General features: G+C 45.5%; 1 protein-coding gene across 8 annotated transcripts in view; it reads right to left on the reverse strand.

Moving 5' to 3' along the window:
* Window positions 1-7932: 7932 nt before the first annotated feature.
* Window positions 7933-18340, reverse strand: part of SGPL1 (sphingosine-1-phosphate lyase 1) — a 110685-nt gene continuing 100277 nt past the window's right edge. For all 8 annotated transcript variants that reach the window (XM_057530638.1, XM_057530640.1, XM_057530637.1 and 5 more), the window contains 7 exons: window positions 17182-17287; window positions 15712-15810; window positions 14931-15080; window positions 13587-13825; window positions 12071-12217; window positions 10999-11119; window positions 7933-10491 (listed from right to left, as the gene is read on the reverse strand). In XM_057530638.1, coding sequence (XP_057386621.1) covers window positions 10351-10491; window positions 10999-11119; window positions 12071-12217; window positions 13587-13825; window positions 14931-15080; window positions 15712-15810; window positions 17182-17287 — 1003 coding nt within the window. In that variant the 3' untranslated portion in view covers window positions 7933-10350. The remainder of the gene's footprint in view (window positions 10492-10998; window positions 11120-12070; window positions 12218-13586; window positions 13826-14930; window positions 15081-15711; window positions 15811-17181; window positions 17288-18340) is intronic.

Below are 18340 nucleotides of genomic sequence, written 5' to 3' on the forward strand. Positions count from 1 at the left end.
TTTAAAGCTTGTGTTTCTTTATTTATTTACATTTTGGATGATCTGTCCATTGGTGAAAGTGGGGTGTTAAAGTCCCCTACTATGATTGTGTTACTGTTGATTTCCCCTTTTATGGCTGTTAGCATTTGCCTTATGTATTGAGGTGCTCCTATGTTGGGTGCATAAATATTTACAATTGTTATATCTTCTTGGATTGATCCCTTGATCATTATCTTGTGTCCTTCTTTGTCTCTTGTAATAGTCTTTATTTTAAAGTCTATTTTGTCTGATATGAGAATTGCTACTCTGGCTTTCTTTTGATTTCCATTTGCATGGAATATCTTTTTCCAACTCCTCACTTTCAGTGTGCATGTGTCCCTAGGTCTGAAGTGGGTCTCTTGTAGACAGCATATAGATGGGTCTTGTTTTTGTATCCATTCAGCAAGCCTGTGTCTTTTGGTTGGAGCATTTAATCCATTTACATTTAAGGCAGTTATTGATATGTATTTTCCTATTACCATTTTCTTAATTGTTTTGGGTTTGTTATTGTAGGTCTTTTCCTTCTCTTGTGTTTCCTGCCTAGAGAAGTTCCTTTAGTATTTGTTGTAAAGATGGTTTGGTGGTGCTGAATTCTCTTAGCTTTTGCTTGTCTGTAAAGGTTTTTAATTTCTCTGTCGAATCTGAATGAGATCCTTGCTGGGTAGAGCAATCTTGGTTGTTTTTCCCTTTCATCACTTTAAGTATGTCCTGCCACTCTCTTTTGGCTTGCAGAGTTTCTGCTGAAAGATCAGCTGTTAACCTTATGGGGATTCCCTTGTATGTTATTTGTTGTTTTTCCCTTGCTGTTTTTAATATTTTTTTCTTTGTATTTAATTTTTGTTAGTTTGATTAATATGTGTCTTGGTGTGTTTCTCCTTGGATTTATCCTGTATGGGACTCTCTGTGCTTCCTGGACTTGATTGACTATTCCCTTTCCCATATCAGGGAAGTTTTCAACTATAATCTCTTCAAATATTTTCTCAGTCCCTTCCGTTTTCTCTTCTTCTTCTGGGACCCCTATAATCAAATGCTGGTGCGCTTAATGTTGTCCCAGAGGTCTCTGAGACTGTCCTTAATTCTTTTCACTCTTTTTTCTTTATTTTGCTGTGCAGTGCTTATTTCCACTATTTTATCTTCCAGGTCACTTATCCGTTCTTCTGCCTCAGTTATTCTGCTATTGATTCCTTCTAGAGAAATTTTAATTTCATTTATTGTGTTGTTCGTCATTGTTTGTTTGCTCTTTAAATCTTCTAGGTCCTTGTTAAACGTTTCTTGTATTTTCTCCATTCTATTTCCAAGATTTTGGATCATCTTTACTATTATCACTGAATTCTTTTTCAGGTAGACTGCCTATTTCCTCTTCATTTGTTTGGTCTGGTGGGTTTTTACCTTGCTCCTTCATCTGCTGTGTATTTCTCTGTCTTCTCATTTTGCTTAACTTACTGTGTTTGGGGTCTCCTTTTCACAGGCTGCAGGTTCGTAGTTCCTGTTGTTTTTGGTGTCTGCCCCCAGTGGGTAAGGTTGGGTCAGTGGGTTGTGTAGGCTTCCTGGTGGAGGGGACTAGTGCCTGTGTTCTGGTGGATGAGGCTGGATCTTGTCTTTCTGGTGGGCAGGACCGCGTCCGGTGGTGTGTTTTGGGGTGTCTGTTACCTTATTATGATTTTAGGCGGCCTCTCTTCTAATGGGTGGGGTTGTGTTCCTGCCTTGCTAGTTGTTTGGCATGGGGTGTCCAACACCGTAGCTTGCTGGTTGTTGAGTGGATCTGGATGTTAGCATTGAGATGGAGATCTCTGGGAGAGCTTTCGCTGTTTGATATTACGTGGAGCCGGGAGGTCTCTGGTGGACCAGTATCCTGAACTCGGCTCTCCCACCTCAGAGGCACAGGCCTGACACCCGACCGGAGCACCAAGACCCTGTCAGCCGCACGGCTGGTTTCAATTCTGGATAGAATTTGAGAATCCTCATGATGTTCAGTGATTTTTGTGTGTGTGTGTGTGCTGTGTTGGGTCTTTGTTGCTGTGCGTGGGCTTTCTCTGGTTGCGGCGAGTGGGGGCTACTCTTCATTGCGGTGCGTGGGCTTCTCATAGCGGTGGCTTCTCTGGTTGCAGAGCACGTGTTCTAGGCGCACGGGCTTCAGTAGTTGTGGCACACAGGCTCAGTAGTTGTGGCACGTGAGCTGTAGAGCGCAGGCTCAGTAGTTGTTGCACATGGGCTTAGTTGCTCCGCGGCATGTGGGATCTTCCCAGGCCAGGGCTTGAACCAGTGTCCCCTGCATTGGCAGGCAGATTCTTAACCACTGCGCCACTAGGGAAGCCCCTCAGTGATTTTTTTTTTGTTTAGAGTTTCCAAAACTCCTGAATAAATTTCCAGGTTCTCTGCATTTAGTCAACACTGCTGCCCAGAGAGAGACCATCTCCTTTCACTGGATGAGAATTCTATTCTTTGTAACTTATTTCCTGTTTCCTAAAAGAGAAATTCCCATTTCACCCTAGCCCTTGTGCATCACAATGCACTGACTGGCGATAATAGCCTGTGCAGCAAAGGAGACAAAACAACTCAGAAGTTTGTTTCTCCTTCTCTTTCATTTCTTATTTTTTTAACTTAAGTCCTCTTTCTTTTCTTCTTGGTGTTCCTGGCCAGAGGTTTGTCGATTATGTTTACTCTTTCAAAAAACCAACTTTTGGTTTTTTTGAATTTTTAAATTTTTATTCATCTCTATTTTATTTTCTCTCTGATCTTTATTATTACATTTCTTATGTTACCTTTAGGTTTTGTTTATTCTTTTTCTAATTTTCTTAGGTGGTAGGTTAGGTTGTTTGAGATTTTCCTTATTTTTTAGGAAGACTTGTATGGCTCTGTACTTCCCTCTTAGGACTGCTTTTGCTTTGTTCCAGAGATTTGGTATGGTTAAATTTTCATTGTTGTTTGTCTCATGGTTTTTAAAAATTTCCTCTTTGATATCATTGTTCACCCATTGGTTTTTTAGTAGCATGTTGTATAGTCTCCATGTAAGTCTTTTCCTTTCTCTCTCTGGTTGATTTCTAGTTTCATGCCATTGTGGTTAGAAAAGATACTTCAAATTTCTATACTCTTAAATTTGTTTAGGCTTGTTTTGTGAGACAGTATGTGGCCTGTTCTAGAAAATGTTCTATGTGCACTTGAATAGAATGTGTATTCTAGTTTTTTGGATGTAATATGCTGAAAATATCTATTAAGTTTAACTGTTCTGTTGTGTCATTTAGGATCTCTTTTCCCTTATCAATTTTCTATCTAGGAGATCTGTTTATTAATGTCAGTGGGCTGTTAAAATCTCCCACTATTATTATATTCCCATCAGTTTCTCCCTTTATGTCTCTTAACATTTGTTTTATGTATTTTAAGTGCTCCTATAATAGGTGCATATACATTAACGAGTGTAATATCCTCCTCTTGTATTGATCCCTTTATCATTATATAGTGTTTTTCTTTGTTTCTTTATGGCCTTGGCTTTAAAGTCTATTTTGTCCGATATGAGTATTGCTACCCCCTGCTTTATTGTCATTTCCATTTGCATGAAATATTGTTTTCGATCCCCTCACTTTCAATCTATGTGTGTCCTTCACCCTGAAGTGGGTCTGTTATAGCCAGCATATTGTAAACTCTTGTTTTATTATCCAGTCTGCCAGTCTGTATGTTTCGATTGGAGCATTTAGTCCATTGACATTTAAGGTAATTATGGAAAGATATTTTTTTATTGCCATTTTAAACCTTGTTTTCCTGTTGGTTTTGTATTTCTTCTTTGTTTCTTTTTCTTTTTGTTTTTCCTTTTGTGATCTGATGGTTTTCTTTTGTATTATGCTTTTTTGTTCTCTTCGTTTTTTGTGAATCTATTCTATGTTTTTGTTTTGTGATTACCCTGTTTTCAAGTATGTTTACCCATTACTGTATCTACTTGCTTTAGACTGGTAGCCATATAGGCTCAAGCATATTCTAAGAAGAAAAATCTACATTGTCTTACTTTCTTCCCCCACGCTTTATGATTCTGACGTCCTCTTTTACATCTCGTTTATACTTTTGCTGTTCAAGGTGGTTATCGTCACTTTCAGAAACTTTTGATTTTTTTTTTTCCTCAATCTCTGTACTGGTTTATTTAAGTGACTTCTTTTCCAATTGTGTGATTTTCTCTTTCCTATAGATTCTTCTTTTCTATTTAGAGAATACCTTTCAATATTTCTTTTAGGATAGGTTTTAGTATTACTGTATTCTTTTAGTTTTTTCTTCTCTGAGAAATTCTTTCTCTCTCCTTCTATTCTAAATGATAATCTTGCTGGTTAGAGTATCCTAGGTTGCAGGTTTTTCCATTTCAGGACTTTGAATATATCTTGCCACTCCCTTCTGGCCTGCAATGTTTCTGTATCGGAATCAGCTCATAGTCTTATGGTGGTTAACTTGTAATTAATTCCTTGTTTTTCTCTTGCTGCCTTTAGAATCCTCCGTTTATTTTTCACTTTTGCCATTCTAATTATGTCTTGGTGTAGTTCTCTTCAGGTTCATCTTGTTTTGGACCCTCTGTGCTTCCTATACCTGGATATCTGTTTCCTTCTTTAGGTTTGGGAAATTTTCAGCTATAAGTTCTTCTAATACATTTTCGATCCCCTTTTTCTTCTTCTACTGGGATTCCTATTGTGCGTAGATTGACATGCTTTATATTATCCCATAGATGTCATATATTGCTTTTTTTTTTTTTTTTTGGTCTGTCTGCTATTCTGATTGGGTGATTTCCATTACTCTATCTTCCAGATCACTTATTCATTCTTCTGCATTATTTAGTTTGCTATTTATTGCCTTTAGGTTAGCTTTCATCTTGGCAAGTGAGTTTTGTAATTTTAATTGTCTCTCCTTTATAGTTTCTAGTTCCTTTTTACAGTGATTTGTATTTATTGATAGCCTTCCTTAATTCTTTCAGTATCTTTATTACCTCCTTCTTGAACTGGGGGTCTAGTAGTCTGTAGAGGTCTGTTTCATTGTTTGTTCTTTCAGGGGATTTTCTTAATTTTAATTGGGAGTAGTTCCTGTGCTTTTTCATTTCACTTAAATTTCTCTGACTCTGAATTTAAGAGAAAGTTATATACTGTGGTGTTGAAGGGCTGTTTTTATGTGGGAGCATCCCTGTGTAGCCTAATATTTTTGGTGCGAGGACTTTTTAGTATGGATGCCTGCCATGTCTTTCTTCAGTGTGTGCTGGATGTTATAGGAGGTGTGATAGGTGTTGTGGTGACCAGAGCCTTCACTGGATGTTCAGCAGGGCCTCCTCTTTGCTCTGTGGTTGTCACAGTCCTGTTTGGGGCGGGTCTGCTCCCCAGTTGTTGGAGAAGAAGCCCCAGATCCATTTCTGAGCTGTGGTGTGAGGTAGGCAGGACTGGAGCACTCCCGCTGAGAAAGGAGCCACTGAGTCTTCTTCCACCGGAGCTGTCCACTGGGAAGTGCACTCTGTGGCGTTGCCTGTCACCTGTTGTGCGGGCTCACAAAGTACACTGTTGTTGGCACTGCCCTTGGCCCCGAGTCAGCCATGGGAATGCAGGCTATCTACCAGGTGTACCTCAGGCGCCATGCTCACAAAGCCACTAGCACAGATCCGCCAAAGTCAGGCATGGGGACCGCTGTAGTTGCACACCTGGACCCGCCATGGGAGCTAATGAGTCAGCTCAGGCCCCGGCCATGCAGCTGCATGCGCGGGGCCCACAAAGCCTGCAGCTACTAATGCCGGACCCGCCGTAGCTACAGGAGCACCAGTAATCTGCTCAGGTGTCCCACAGGCAATGAAGTTACAAAGCTGCCTGCAGCAGCATAAATCCACTGAAGTCATATGCCTCAGATGTCAGCCCTGCCTCTGCATATGGGTAACCCGCCAGCACTCACATGCCCCCAGAGCTGTAGAGGGGGTGCCGTGCCCACTGTAAGCACCGAGAATGAGGCTGCTATGGCAAGGTCCCCCCCCCTCTTGGTGTGCATGTTAATAACAGGGCTTCTGTGACCAACCCATACTCTGTCCTGCGCACACCCCTGGTTGCAGCCTGGACCACACTCCAGCCCCTTTGGGCTATCTCTGTGCAGCCAACCCCAGTCCTCTCCCTGGGTCCATCTGCTGAAGCCCAAGTTTCAGCACCCGGCCCCACATGCTCCAGCAGATGCGCATCTAGGCTGCAGAGTGCAACGAGGTGGCCGGGACTGTCTGTGCTGGTCTTTATCTGTGCTGCCTGCTGCAAGCCGGCTGGCTGCTCTCTCCTCTGAGCTGCTGAAGCTCCCTGTCCCGGCTGATCTCCCAGCGGGTGAAGGGGGTTCCCGGGGTGAGGAGACCTTTCCTCTTGCACAGCTCCCTCCAAGGGGCGCAGGTCCCATCCCAATTCCTATTTATTTTTTCTTTCATCCTACCCAGTTATATGGTGATCTTTCTTGAAGCTTTGGTTGTACGAGATCATCTGCCAGCGTCCTGTAGGTATTCTGTGAGAATTGTTCCACATGTACATGTATTTTTGATGTATTTATGGGAGGAGGTGAGCTCCGTGTCCTTTTATTCTGCCATCTTGATCTCTCTCTCTCCGAAACCTTTTTTAGTAACAAGTTCTCAGTAAAGCTTAATGTCGGACCAACAAGGTTCAGACAGTGGTTCCCCCATCTGCTTCACTTCTGACATAAATTCTTCTAAATGTGCTTTGACCTAATGACTGTGGATCAGGGGACAAGCCACTAGACATGGTGGTATGGACTGTTATGTCACCTTTCTGCCTCTGCTTACTCTCATGGATCAAAGACTGAAAAACGCCAACCCAGAGGGCACTACAGTTATATGAAGCACCTTGATGTGGTACAAAGACACAAGCAACACTTTCTAGAAATAAACATGTTTATTCTAAAATTAATGCAAATAATTGAAATTACAGGGGAGGATGTTAAGGAGCTATTATAGACCAAAAAAACACAAGAAAAAGTAAGGCAATTACAACTCCAGCTCAAGAAAAGGCTCTCAAACACCTGACTTCTACTTACAGGCTATAGCTGGTGGCTACCAAGTTAGGCCTCTGTCATTACTTCTGTCACTACTGGGTCTAGCTAAAAGCAGCTTGTTGCTGTCAAGACCCACAGAGAAGGCAAAGGGGCTCACAGCTGTAAGGAGCAGCTGTAAGCATCAAAACACCACTTCTTGGGTGGACCACGCCTCCTCACCAAACATATCCTGGCCCCTTTTTCTCTAGGGTTTATCCCAAAGCAAGTATAGGGGCCCAGGGAACCAAGTTATTTGGCAGAAACTATACGGCAAAGGTGGTATTCCTTGGCTTGATTCTGGCAAAGTGTGAATGGGCTGAGAGCCAGAATGAAAAGCTGGGTTACCTGAAGGACAGAACTTCAGAGCCTGAATAACCCTTCAGAAAGACTTCTCACTTCCTGTTCATAATGGAACAAGAGGCCCAGTGGTTACATGTGCAGATATCTGAGGAGTTCCATCGGCTCCCAAACCAAATGTGGGCTTGAAATCAGTGTCCTTTGGTGAGATGGATCCACACTGCCCAGCCAGGTGGGGACCCCCCCCAGCTGGCTCCATCCATCAGTAAGACGTAAGCAGGTGTGGACGAGGGAGGTGACTGAAAACTTAAGACAAGGCCCTGGCCCCAGGCAACTGAAGATGTGAGTTCCAGACCTTTAAACAAGTGTGACCGCCACTCCTGGTGGAGCTGCCAAGGAAAGTGCTTGGAACTGAGCAGAACTGCTGCTCGTCCATGTCTGTGAATTGGTTCTGGTATCAGTGGTCACACACAACCATTTCCACACAAAGGGGCGCTTTCTCACCAGCAGCCGGTTTGGAGCTGCCACCACCACCCCAGTAGGTATCTTCCCTGTGTGCCTAAATAGACAAATGAATATAGTCATCCACAATGATTAAAATTTGGGACATTTTATTACTTAATTGCTTCGTAAGAGATTATTGCTGCAATTAGGAAGGGAGCCTTGAGATGGAAAAGGGGGGAGGTTAAAGACAGAAAAGATCTAGAAGAGACAAGTACCGTTTTCCAAGTATAAAACTGGTCATGTTAAAAGTGACATGGCAGTATATTCATGCGACTACTTAATTCTAACCCAGAAATGAGTACAGTTTTTACAGAGGCCGATGTGACACCTGCTGGCAACAAGACATCATCAAGACATTCCACCCACCTCTGCCAGACTGTTACTCATGTGCACAGGTGTACAGAGTAGAAAGCCCACAAGTGTTGGGTCAGATGGAGGCTCGTGATCATAACCTAAAGTGGCAACAGCAGGTCCCTTTGGAAAACACCATCGTGCCACCCCCCACCACCCCAAGCAATGTCACAGCGCAGAGGAAGGTCCTGGGAGACACCGGAAGCAACAGCACACTCTGCAGGGCACGTGCTTCTCCATTTTAGCAGCTGACAAACCACAGTGGTGCCTGCCGGGTGGTTCTGGGCCCCTGGACTTCCTCTATCCAACCTGAACACACTGGAGATCCAGGGACGGTTCATGCACAGTCTCTCTCTCAGAAGGTGCCCAGCAGTTCAGCCACCAGAGGGAACGTGACTCTCACGTCCGAAGGATCTCAGCCTCTAACAAACACAAACACACCCGAACCATCCTTGGAACCCACAGAAGACAGGATGAAACACACCACAGCAGCCCTGCAACGACACAGCCAGCTGGCCACAGTTAGTGTGGAGGAAGTACAGAGCTAAAGAACACTTCAGACAGCCGTGCCAAGGAGCTGGCGGGAAGTCCGGGTGTCGTGGCTCTCCCGGCCGGCGTTCCCAGCGAAGAAGGCTAGAGGAGGCCAGCCTGAAGAGGCTGAATATTCAGGAGTCCCTGAGAGGGGTAGGGGGACAAAGGAAAGTTCCTCCCGACTTGCCCCTACCCAGGTGAAAGCCTCAAGGACTGATCCAGCTCCCCTCTGCCCGGGTCAGGAGCAGCGTGTCCCCGTTGAGGAAGAAGGCACAGGGTGTGTCAGCACGAGAGTAGGACACTGGCTCAACCTAGATCAGCGCCCCGTGTGGCAGGCAGAGGGTGGGGAGTGGGTGCAGGGTTGGGTCCTGTCCCTGCGCCACCCTGAGCAACTAGTCTTACGAAGGAATCCCGGGCCCTAGGCCACAGCTGACACTTGCCATCATGTCTTCCTATTCCAGAAAGTTTACCTCATCCTAGCCAGGGCCAAGGAGCTTGCAGTACCTGAGGCTTAACTGCTGTCGTACCTTTGGGAGCTGAATAAAGGAGGAAGAGGCAGGAAGAACACAGAATGGAGAGAGATTTTCCTTGCCTTGGGGGCTCTCTCATGCGCTCCTGACACCCACCTCGGGTAAGTCAAGGCAATTTGTGAAGCTGCTTTGAGCTGCTCCCTCAGGCAAACAAACATGCTTGACGGCTCAGAGCAGCAGGGAGGCGAGGACTGCTGCCAACTCTGGTGACACATTTGAATTTGGGTGCTCACCCCACTCTGATCCTCAGAAAAGTATAGAAAAGGGCCTGGTTCCGATCATCACCAGCCCGAGAGAGTTGAGGTGTGCTCTCACACTGCCAATTCAGAGAGGCAGCGCCAGAGCCCCAGAAGGTCCTAGATTCTCTTCCTCGTCCATGGAAACAGGAACAAACCAGTGGGAGCATAATTTCCTCAAAGATGATGACAACCGAGTATCAAATGGGAACTGCAGGCACAGACGAGGACCCACGACTGCTCCAGACCCTGCCTGGGTGGACTGAGCAGATCTGCTGGACCACGCCGGCCCCGCATAACAAGAACAATGGCTGGTCAAGCTGTGTCCTCAAGAGACAACACAAGCTGCAACAGAAGGGACCCTGAGACAGCTAAGCACTCACAGAGGCGGACTGGAGAAGCCTGCTTAGAGCAGACCTCACCCCCACCGAGGGAAACCTCGGTTATGGAACACTTCCCGTCTGACTAGCCCACCTGCCTGAGGTAACAAAGCAAACCTTTTCCTATCTCGTAAACTGTAGCCCAGCTTCCCTAAGGAGTCAGGACAGGTCAGAGCTGCCACACCGTGATTAAGTGAAGCCGAAAGCAAGAGAGGTTAGAGGAGAAGGAAATAGTTAAAACAATTCCCAGGGTAACATTTAGAACAAGGGCAAAATAATTACATCTTGGAATCCTTTAGAGTCTTCACATTAAAAACCACAAAAGGATGGAAACAAGAATCCTGAGGATCAAGCTGTCTCACGGTCTGCTTCGTTGTGCTCTATGGAGCAAAGACCAGATGTTGAAACCTCGTGGCCTGTCCCACACCCCGAGCACCTTCTGAAGGCCAGATGCACCTCGGGGCCACGGAGGATCCCAGCTCAGCGGGGTTTTGGAGAACCATTCATCTGGCTGCCCTGCGTTACAGTGTCTGTGCTGAAAAGGCTGTCCAAGAAGACGGAGGACAATTCTGCCACCAGGTTCCTGTCGACTGTAGCCTGGGCCATGCCGTAGATCGCACCCTACAAACCCAGTCAAAGAGTGTCATTAGAGACGAGGGGTTCGGAGCAAACAGCGCTGTGGTCATGCGCTCCTTCTCCCACCATGCCCCCCTCCCCAGCCCAGGCACTATTCTAGCAGAAAGGCATAGGATGTTTTTCACAGGTATTTGCCAGTCTGCCTATCTGCCTAAAGAACTGTCCTATGGGATTTGGTGTAGAAAATTCCGGAGGAAACAGGCTTATTGCCTTTCCCGTGTCAAAATTTTCTTTTTAAATGGACATTACCACCACCTGCCTTTGTACAGCACTTTCAAATTTACAAGGTGCTTATTATATCTAGCATACCTCATTTGAGACTAAAACAAACCCTGGGAATGGGTGAGCAGAGATCATCAGTTCCGACTAATAAGGAAAGAGGTTTGTGGATAAGGGACAGAGGCAGGAACAGACTGGAGGTCATCTGATTCTTTCAAACCCACCAACACCACCTAAACTTCCACAGGAAGAAAAAACCCCAAGTATCCCTACCATTCCTGTGGTCTTTGCTTTCGGATTCTTCATGATTTGAGTGACAGATTCCCGGATGTCCTTTAGGAACTGTATCGCTACTCGCTTACGGGTGTGTACCAACGTGATGCAGAAATGTATGCTATGGGAGAAGAAAGACAAAGTGAGACGAATCGTGGAAAAGGGGGGAAAAAAGTTCTGAACTAAGCAGCCCCAAATACAGGAATTTATTGATTGCTTCTTCATGTTACTCGTGACAGGTGTAGTCAAAGCGCTCCTAGTCCTGGGCATCAGGGCTGTCAAGCGTGGGCTGGCATGAGGGTTTCACACCCTCAGCGTGACCAAGAACCACCCTGATAAGATGAATACAGCTGGCTGTTCTGTCCTGCCCCTCCCCTCAGAAACTGTCCACTGCTGTTCCTTCAACCATGTGACAATCCACAGGACGCTTTTACCTTAGGTGATAAACCCTCATGGGGCTAGGGCCATATGGCTGGGGTCTCTAAGGTCTTCAGGGCAAAGAAGAAACTGACTGCCCCTGAAGGGAGATTGGGGTACAGCGGGATTGTGAAGAGGAAAAAACGGAATCCAGATGGGATTGGCAGTGGCACGACACATGAAAGGATCGGGGGCTGCATGGAGGACACTAGGAGACCTACTCTGTTGAAGCGGAGTGTGTACTTAAAGGCATCCTGGAAGATTAGGTTAGAAATGCCTATGGAAGGAGACAGCAGCCGGCCTGAATGATTACAGGCCCTTGATTAGAGGCCCTCCATTACTCAGGTCATGAGAGCACCTGCGGATGGGACAGAACAGAGCCCAGAAAGAGAGCAAGTGTGTGTGTGTGTGGGGCGGTGGGAGACGATCTCATGACCGACCACTCGTCTCAAGGCTGCCACCTAATTTGCCAGAGTTTAAAGCTAACAGTCTTTGTTCTTGATATTGAATAACTCCAAATGGCAAGACAGACATCCTAAGATACTACAGTTGCCACTAAAGTGCTGAGCTCTAGCAGTCACTCTGTCTACTTCAGGTCACCTTGCTGCCCAAGTCCTTCAGCAGTCATGGAGCAAAGGAAAGTCTTCAAGCTCACCTGGGTGGGAACTGCAACTGGTTCAAGCTCCAGCCTTTGGCATTCATCAGGTTGAATAGTCGGTAGATGTCAAAATCATGGGAGCCCAGAGCAATGACTGACAATTGAGGATTCCCAAAAACAAAGATGCCTTTGATATTTTCCAGTCTTAAAACAAACAAAAGGAACAAAAAGGAAATTCAGGCACGTACATTCTTCTGGTCATCTCATGTCTCCCTTATAATAAATCTAACCTTTGGGGGCTTAAGTTTTCTCATAAGGTGGCTAGACTGAGATCAGTGGCTCCTAAATATTAAAAATATTTAAAGGCTCAAACCCCACTAGATCCAGTGAATCAAGACTGTTGGCTCTTGACCTGTCTGCCCAACTCCCAAGTTATGATATGCCCCCCAGGGGTATCTGAGGGATAAACAATGTACTTTTTTGTAAATCCTGGAAAAATAATCCATCTCTCTTTAAAAAAAGTCATCCATGTAGGGCTTCCCTGGTGGTGCAGTGGTTAAGAATACGCCTGCCAATGCAGGGGACACAGGTTCGAGCCCTGGTCCAGGAAGATCCCACATGCTGCGGAGCAGCTAAGCCCATGCACCACAACTACTGAGCCTGCGCTCTAGAGCCCACGTGCCACAACTACTGAAGCCCGCACGCCTAGAGCTCGTGCTCCACAAGACAAGCCACTGCAATGAGAAGCCCACTCACCGCAACCAAGAGTAGCCCCCACTCACCGCAACTAAAGAAAGCCCGCATGCAGCAACAAAATAAAAAAAATAAAGTCATCCATGTATCCCTAAAGCAAGAAATGGTACAGCACTTCTCAGCAGGTGGGTGTATCAGGACCATATGCAGGCCTTTTTCAAGTGAGCCGTGCCTACTGCCTGCTTTCATTCACCCTCAAGATCGTGAAAAGGCCTCCCCAATCCTGGTGACACAAGGAGAGCCAGGCAGGCGACACACGAAGAGGTGTGTTAGACAAAGCACACAAGCTGGTTCTAGCCTGAACCCCAGATTTCACCACCCCTTCTGCCCTCCCCCCTCTCCAGTTCTTCTCTTACTCCAGCGATTCTCCAAGTGTGACTCAGACCAGCAGCATTAGTGTCCACTGGGAACTTACAGAAATGCAAATCTTCAGACTCCTGTTCCAGACCTACTGAGTCAGAATTCTAGGAGTGGGGCCCGGCAATCTGCATCTTAACAAGCCCTCCATGTGACTGATTAGGATTCAACCTCAAGTTTTGAGAACCACTCTCTTAACCATTAAGCTGTACGTCAGCACCTGGTAAGAGCTGCCAGTTGTTAGGGACATCCTTGGAGACAAAATGGCCTACAGATGGAGCCCGGGTGTGGCCTCCAAGTGACAGCACGGCAAGGGAGCTCATCCCCCCAGGCCAGCACCACACTCCTAAGCCGCGGGGCCTGCAGACGGGCTGGAGCTGTGGCACTTGGCCTAGCAGCTGCCTTGAGCCTAAAGCAGACAAAGCAAGCGACACGGCAGAGCCCCCCAACCTTCCACACATACTCTGACTTGAGGAAGCGAGTGGTTTTGATGATCTGCTTGGTAGCTTCAACGTAGCCGCTCTCACCGAAGTACATCAGGGCGGCCCAACAGGCTGCACTGATGCCACCAGGCCGTGAGCCCGCGATGGTTGGGGAAGCGTAGATGCCGCCCTGCCAATCTGTGTCAACGAAGAACTGATAGTGCCTGTACTTCTTGTCAGAGTACAACACCACTGAAGAGCCCTTGGGGGCGTAGCCGTACTGAGGGGGAGAAGCAGACAGGTGAGTGTACAGTTCCATGCGGCAGACCTGCCCCAGAGCTCTCGTCATGCAGATTCCCCCTGTCAGTTTCCCTGTGTTCCCACTCACATTAAGATTTCCAGCTTATTAAAGAGTATAAGAAACTTCAGAGGGGTTCATGGGGCTTAAATTCTCTATTTTAGGAATGAGGAATCTGAGGCCCAGGAAAAACAATGTCTTGTCTAGTTAATGGGTTTGCTTCCTACCTCTCATGCAGCATAGAGTTTTCCTTATTTAAGACGGTACCCCAGGGTGGTATGTCAGGATGGAAGCAAAGATAAATTTCCACTGGAAGCCAGGACAGGATGGAACTGAGGTCACTTGGAGCAACTAGAGTCACGATCTGACTCCCTTTCCATCTTTTTTGCTTAGTATCTTGCTTCCTTCTTAAGAACACCATGGTGCTCAAGATCTAGAAGCTACTTAATCCAGCTTTAAAATGAACTATGTACTTCACGAGTGTGCCCTCCTAATTAACTCACTGAAGCTAGCATGTGACTGATGTTACCCCAAGCCACACAAGGAGGACAGGAAGAAAAAGGGCACTTTGCCTCAGTCCACCAGGGGTGGCAGGCATGGACATTCCAAACATTACATCCTGAGCACATAAGTTCATCCCTTTTTCAAAAGGACTCTTCTAGTGATAAACCCCAGTCACGCAGGTACCGGAGCCCCAGGAGCACGGGGGCTGCAGCTTCAGCATACCTCCCCTTAGGAACTCTGGTGTATCAACCTCACCGCCTCCCCCACCCCCACGGATCTCAAGGCTTCAGGGAACCTTTGTGTAAGGGCCACTACACTAGCATGTCCCAGTTACATACACTCACTGGATACAGAAATTCTCCTAGCTGTGACATAAAGATGACAGGTTCCTTTTCACTACTGCTGGTCACCTCTAGCACTGGTCCCTTGTCATACGAATCAGCTGCCTTGGTGAGAGCAAAGAGCCAGATTTAATTTTATATTAATGGGGGAAACTAATGCTTTAACCGATTTATTTTATTGGGAGCAGTCAAAATAATCAACTGTCTACTTTGATTAACATGTGGTCTCTTCCCTCGCTCACCTTATGAGTATCAGCTGAAATGCTGGTCACACCTTTCACCCGGAAATCAAATGGTTGCTCCAGCGGGTATCCGGCTTTCTCCATAAAGACGATGAGGAAGCCCCCCAGACAAGCGTCCACATGAAGAGGTATTTTGTATTTGACAGCCAGCTAGTTCCAAAGAGCATAGAGAATATCAGTTATAGCCCTACAACAAAAACTTTGCAAGACACGGGTGGAATGGTGGGATACAGGCCCAAGGCATTAGGTACTGTCTTCCATGTTTTAAAAATCTGGCTATTTTTGACGTTTTTAATAAAGCTTGTCTTTCAAATGTAGTTAGCCTTCAAAATAATTCATCTGAATGTGGTTTCTATTTTATATTTAAATACGCAGGGCCTCAAACTCACCTGCAAAATCCAGCAAGAAATGAGAAGCACTCTGATTTAGGCTGGGGGCGGGGAAGGAGGGAGGGGGGCTCTGGGGCAGCACAGTGGGCTCTGGCAGCCATGCCCTAACTGGAGATTATTTCCTGAGCTGAATCAAAATGTCAGTACTGCTTCAGAATGTCCAGTTGAAACAAAGGCTTCCTCCTTGTGTTATCCCTCCCCCGCAGCAGAAGCTAGTCGCTTTCAGAGGCTTGGGCAGAGCTGTGCAGCTTGTCACGGGGCGGATGAGAGCTGTTCATCACCACTGGGCTAGAATCCAAACTCAAAATCGCTTCTTTTTGCCAAGTACCGCACCATTAGATTCTACTTTAAAATCTCAGTCTGCCTGCCTAGTAGTCCATTCTCGCACATACCTTGGCCACATCAGGGACAGGATCTATCACACCGTGCGGAAACTGTGGGGCAGAACAGACGAGCATGGCAGTGTTCCTGGAGATGGCTCTTCGCATTGCCTAGGGGTTTAAAGTTGAAAGGAAAGTGAGAAGCCACATCACAATTCCTCCTCTCTCCTGCCACCAGGAGCAATCTAGGCTACCAGCCTCGAGTTCCAGTTCCACTAGCACCCCCGCTTCACCTCTCCAACCTGGAAGAAAACCACCGCCCTGCCGTGCTGGCCGTATACAAACATTTGGGGGAAACAGTTTGAGAGCACAATACAAAAACAGCAGAATCACTGTGAGGGTAAAAAAGAATATTTGGCTAAGAGGCCAAAGAGCCAGATGTGAGTCCTCGCCCCACCTATTAGCAGTGAAGCCTTGAGGAAACTACGTAACTTCAGCCAGTGTTTCCTCGGCTGCAAGAACACTAACAGCTTCTACGACCTCCCCAGGTTGTCATGAGGCTCAAATGCGATTCTGATAACACTCTGAAAACTACAGAGTTCTTCTATGTAAATGCAAGGCATAAAAATAATTACTAAAGGAATATTACTCTGGCTTAAAAAATCCTGCCATTTGCGACAATGTGGATGAACTTGGAGGACATTACGCTAAGTTAAATAAGCCAGACACAGAAGGACAAATACTGCATGATCTCACTTATATGAGGAATCTAAAACAAACTCATAGATGCAAAGAGTAGAACTGTGGTTGCCAGGAGCTGGAGGATGAGGGAAACAGGGAGATGTTGGTCAAGGGGTACCAAGTTCCAGTTGTGCAAGATGAGTACGTTCTGGAGATCTAATGTAGAGCCACGTGACTATGCTGAACAATACTGCACTGTATAGCTGAAATCTGCTGAGAGATTTGCAGGGTGGTCTTAAGTACTCTAACCATGAAAAAAGAAAATGGTAACTACGTGAGGTGATGGAGATGTTAAATAGCTTGACTGGTGATTATTTCACAATGTATACATATATCAAAACACCAAGTTGTATACCTTATACACAATTTTTTACTTGTCAATTAATTAGTTAATACCTCAATTAAGGGGGGGGGAATAATGCTAGTGCTAATAAATTGTACAGTTTACTTCTGAAAAAAAATTACTATTATAATGGCAATGGTACTAATTCAGGCCAATCGAAAACAACAGTGAGAGTCTTAGGGCTAGTTAGTCCTGGCTCACTTTACAGACAAAAGAGAAAGTGATGGTGCTGAAGCAAAACCCAGGTCTTTAAAGTCTCAAGTTAGTCTCATCTTCCTATTAGAGTTTATGAAAAGACTGAAGCTGCAGTGACTCCCCACTGCCAGTGGCAGTTTTTGCAAGTCTGGCTACTACAATCAAAGGCATTTTGAGCCTATCTATCTGTGTGTGACACTGGAAAAAGCACTTCCTGCTTCTTGCAGCCCAAGACAGACAACAGCCCTTCAATAGGAACTCACCCGAACATCCACCTCCATCACTTTGTTCAGTGGAACCCGTTTAATCTTCATCCCAAAATAGTTGGCTGCTTTGTCAAATGCAGCATGGGCACTCTGGGGGGCTACACTAAAGGACAGGGAAGAAGAAAACAGTGAAATTCAAATCAAAACAAGGTTCAAGAGATAACATGGTTAGCAGCTAATCTAAATCACCAGGAAGAAACTTCTGATTATTTTTAGTCCAATTTTTAAAACTGTTTATATTGTTTTATTTTTCTTTTTAAGCATAGACAAAAAGAGGTCAACTGATTTTCTAGAGACACCTTCTCCCTACTTCTTCCTGCTACCAAATCATTTTGGTAGCAGGAAGAACTTGGAAATAATGCCCCATGGAGGGATCCCAAGCATAAATCAGGGCTGACAGGGAATCTGGATCCGATCAACATGCGGTCGAACCCTCTAGTGGTTGCCTACCAAAGGTGGGTACCTCAGTCAGGAGCAAGCTTCCTGACACAACACGCGTTCAAGCAGAGAACACAAGAGTGCTCAGCAGGGATATTAAAGCAGCAGTCAAGCATCAGATCAGTGGTCTTCTCCATCTCTGAAAGACCATAATCCTATGAAAAACTAAAATCCCCATTTTTCCTACATATTTGGGAGCAGCATTTCAAACAGTATTGAAAAAGGAAACCAAGTCATTTGCTTTCAGACTTCCCTCAATTACTCCTTACAATTAATCTGTTCCCTTTAAGGCAGAAAAATCACTATCACTGAATAAGTACCAAGCATCAAAGATTCATGCATGAAGAAAGATGGCAGCCTGACTTACTCTCTTAGGCTAGGTATGAATCACAGCATGAGATCATGTACAACAAAACCCTTAGTCACTGACACTTGTGGAAAAAAATTAACCCAAAAGATGTGGTATAAACACACTGTACAAGGAGGGAACCTAGAGAAAAAAAAATGTGACCAAGTATCAAAATTATGTCCATGGGGTGGCAATATGGGTAAATCTCAAGAAGATTTTAAAAAATTTTCCTCCCAGAACACAGCTGTCAGGCTGAAATTTTCTTAGGGAGCACCCCGAGGCAGCCTATTATATTTACGTAACTTTCACTGAACTAAGTAGAGCTTTCCTTAGGTGCGAGATAAACTTACAGCATCACAGAATTCAAAG

Source organism: Balaenoptera acutorostrata, chromosome 16, assembly GCF_949987535.1.
Source record: "Balaenoptera acutorostrata chromosome 16, mBalAcu1.1, whole genome shotgun sequence".
In the NCBI taxonomy this organism is placed as follows: domain Eukaryota; kingdom Metazoa; phylum Chordata; class Mammalia; order Artiodactyla; family Balaenopteridae; genus Balaenoptera; species Balaenoptera acutorostrata.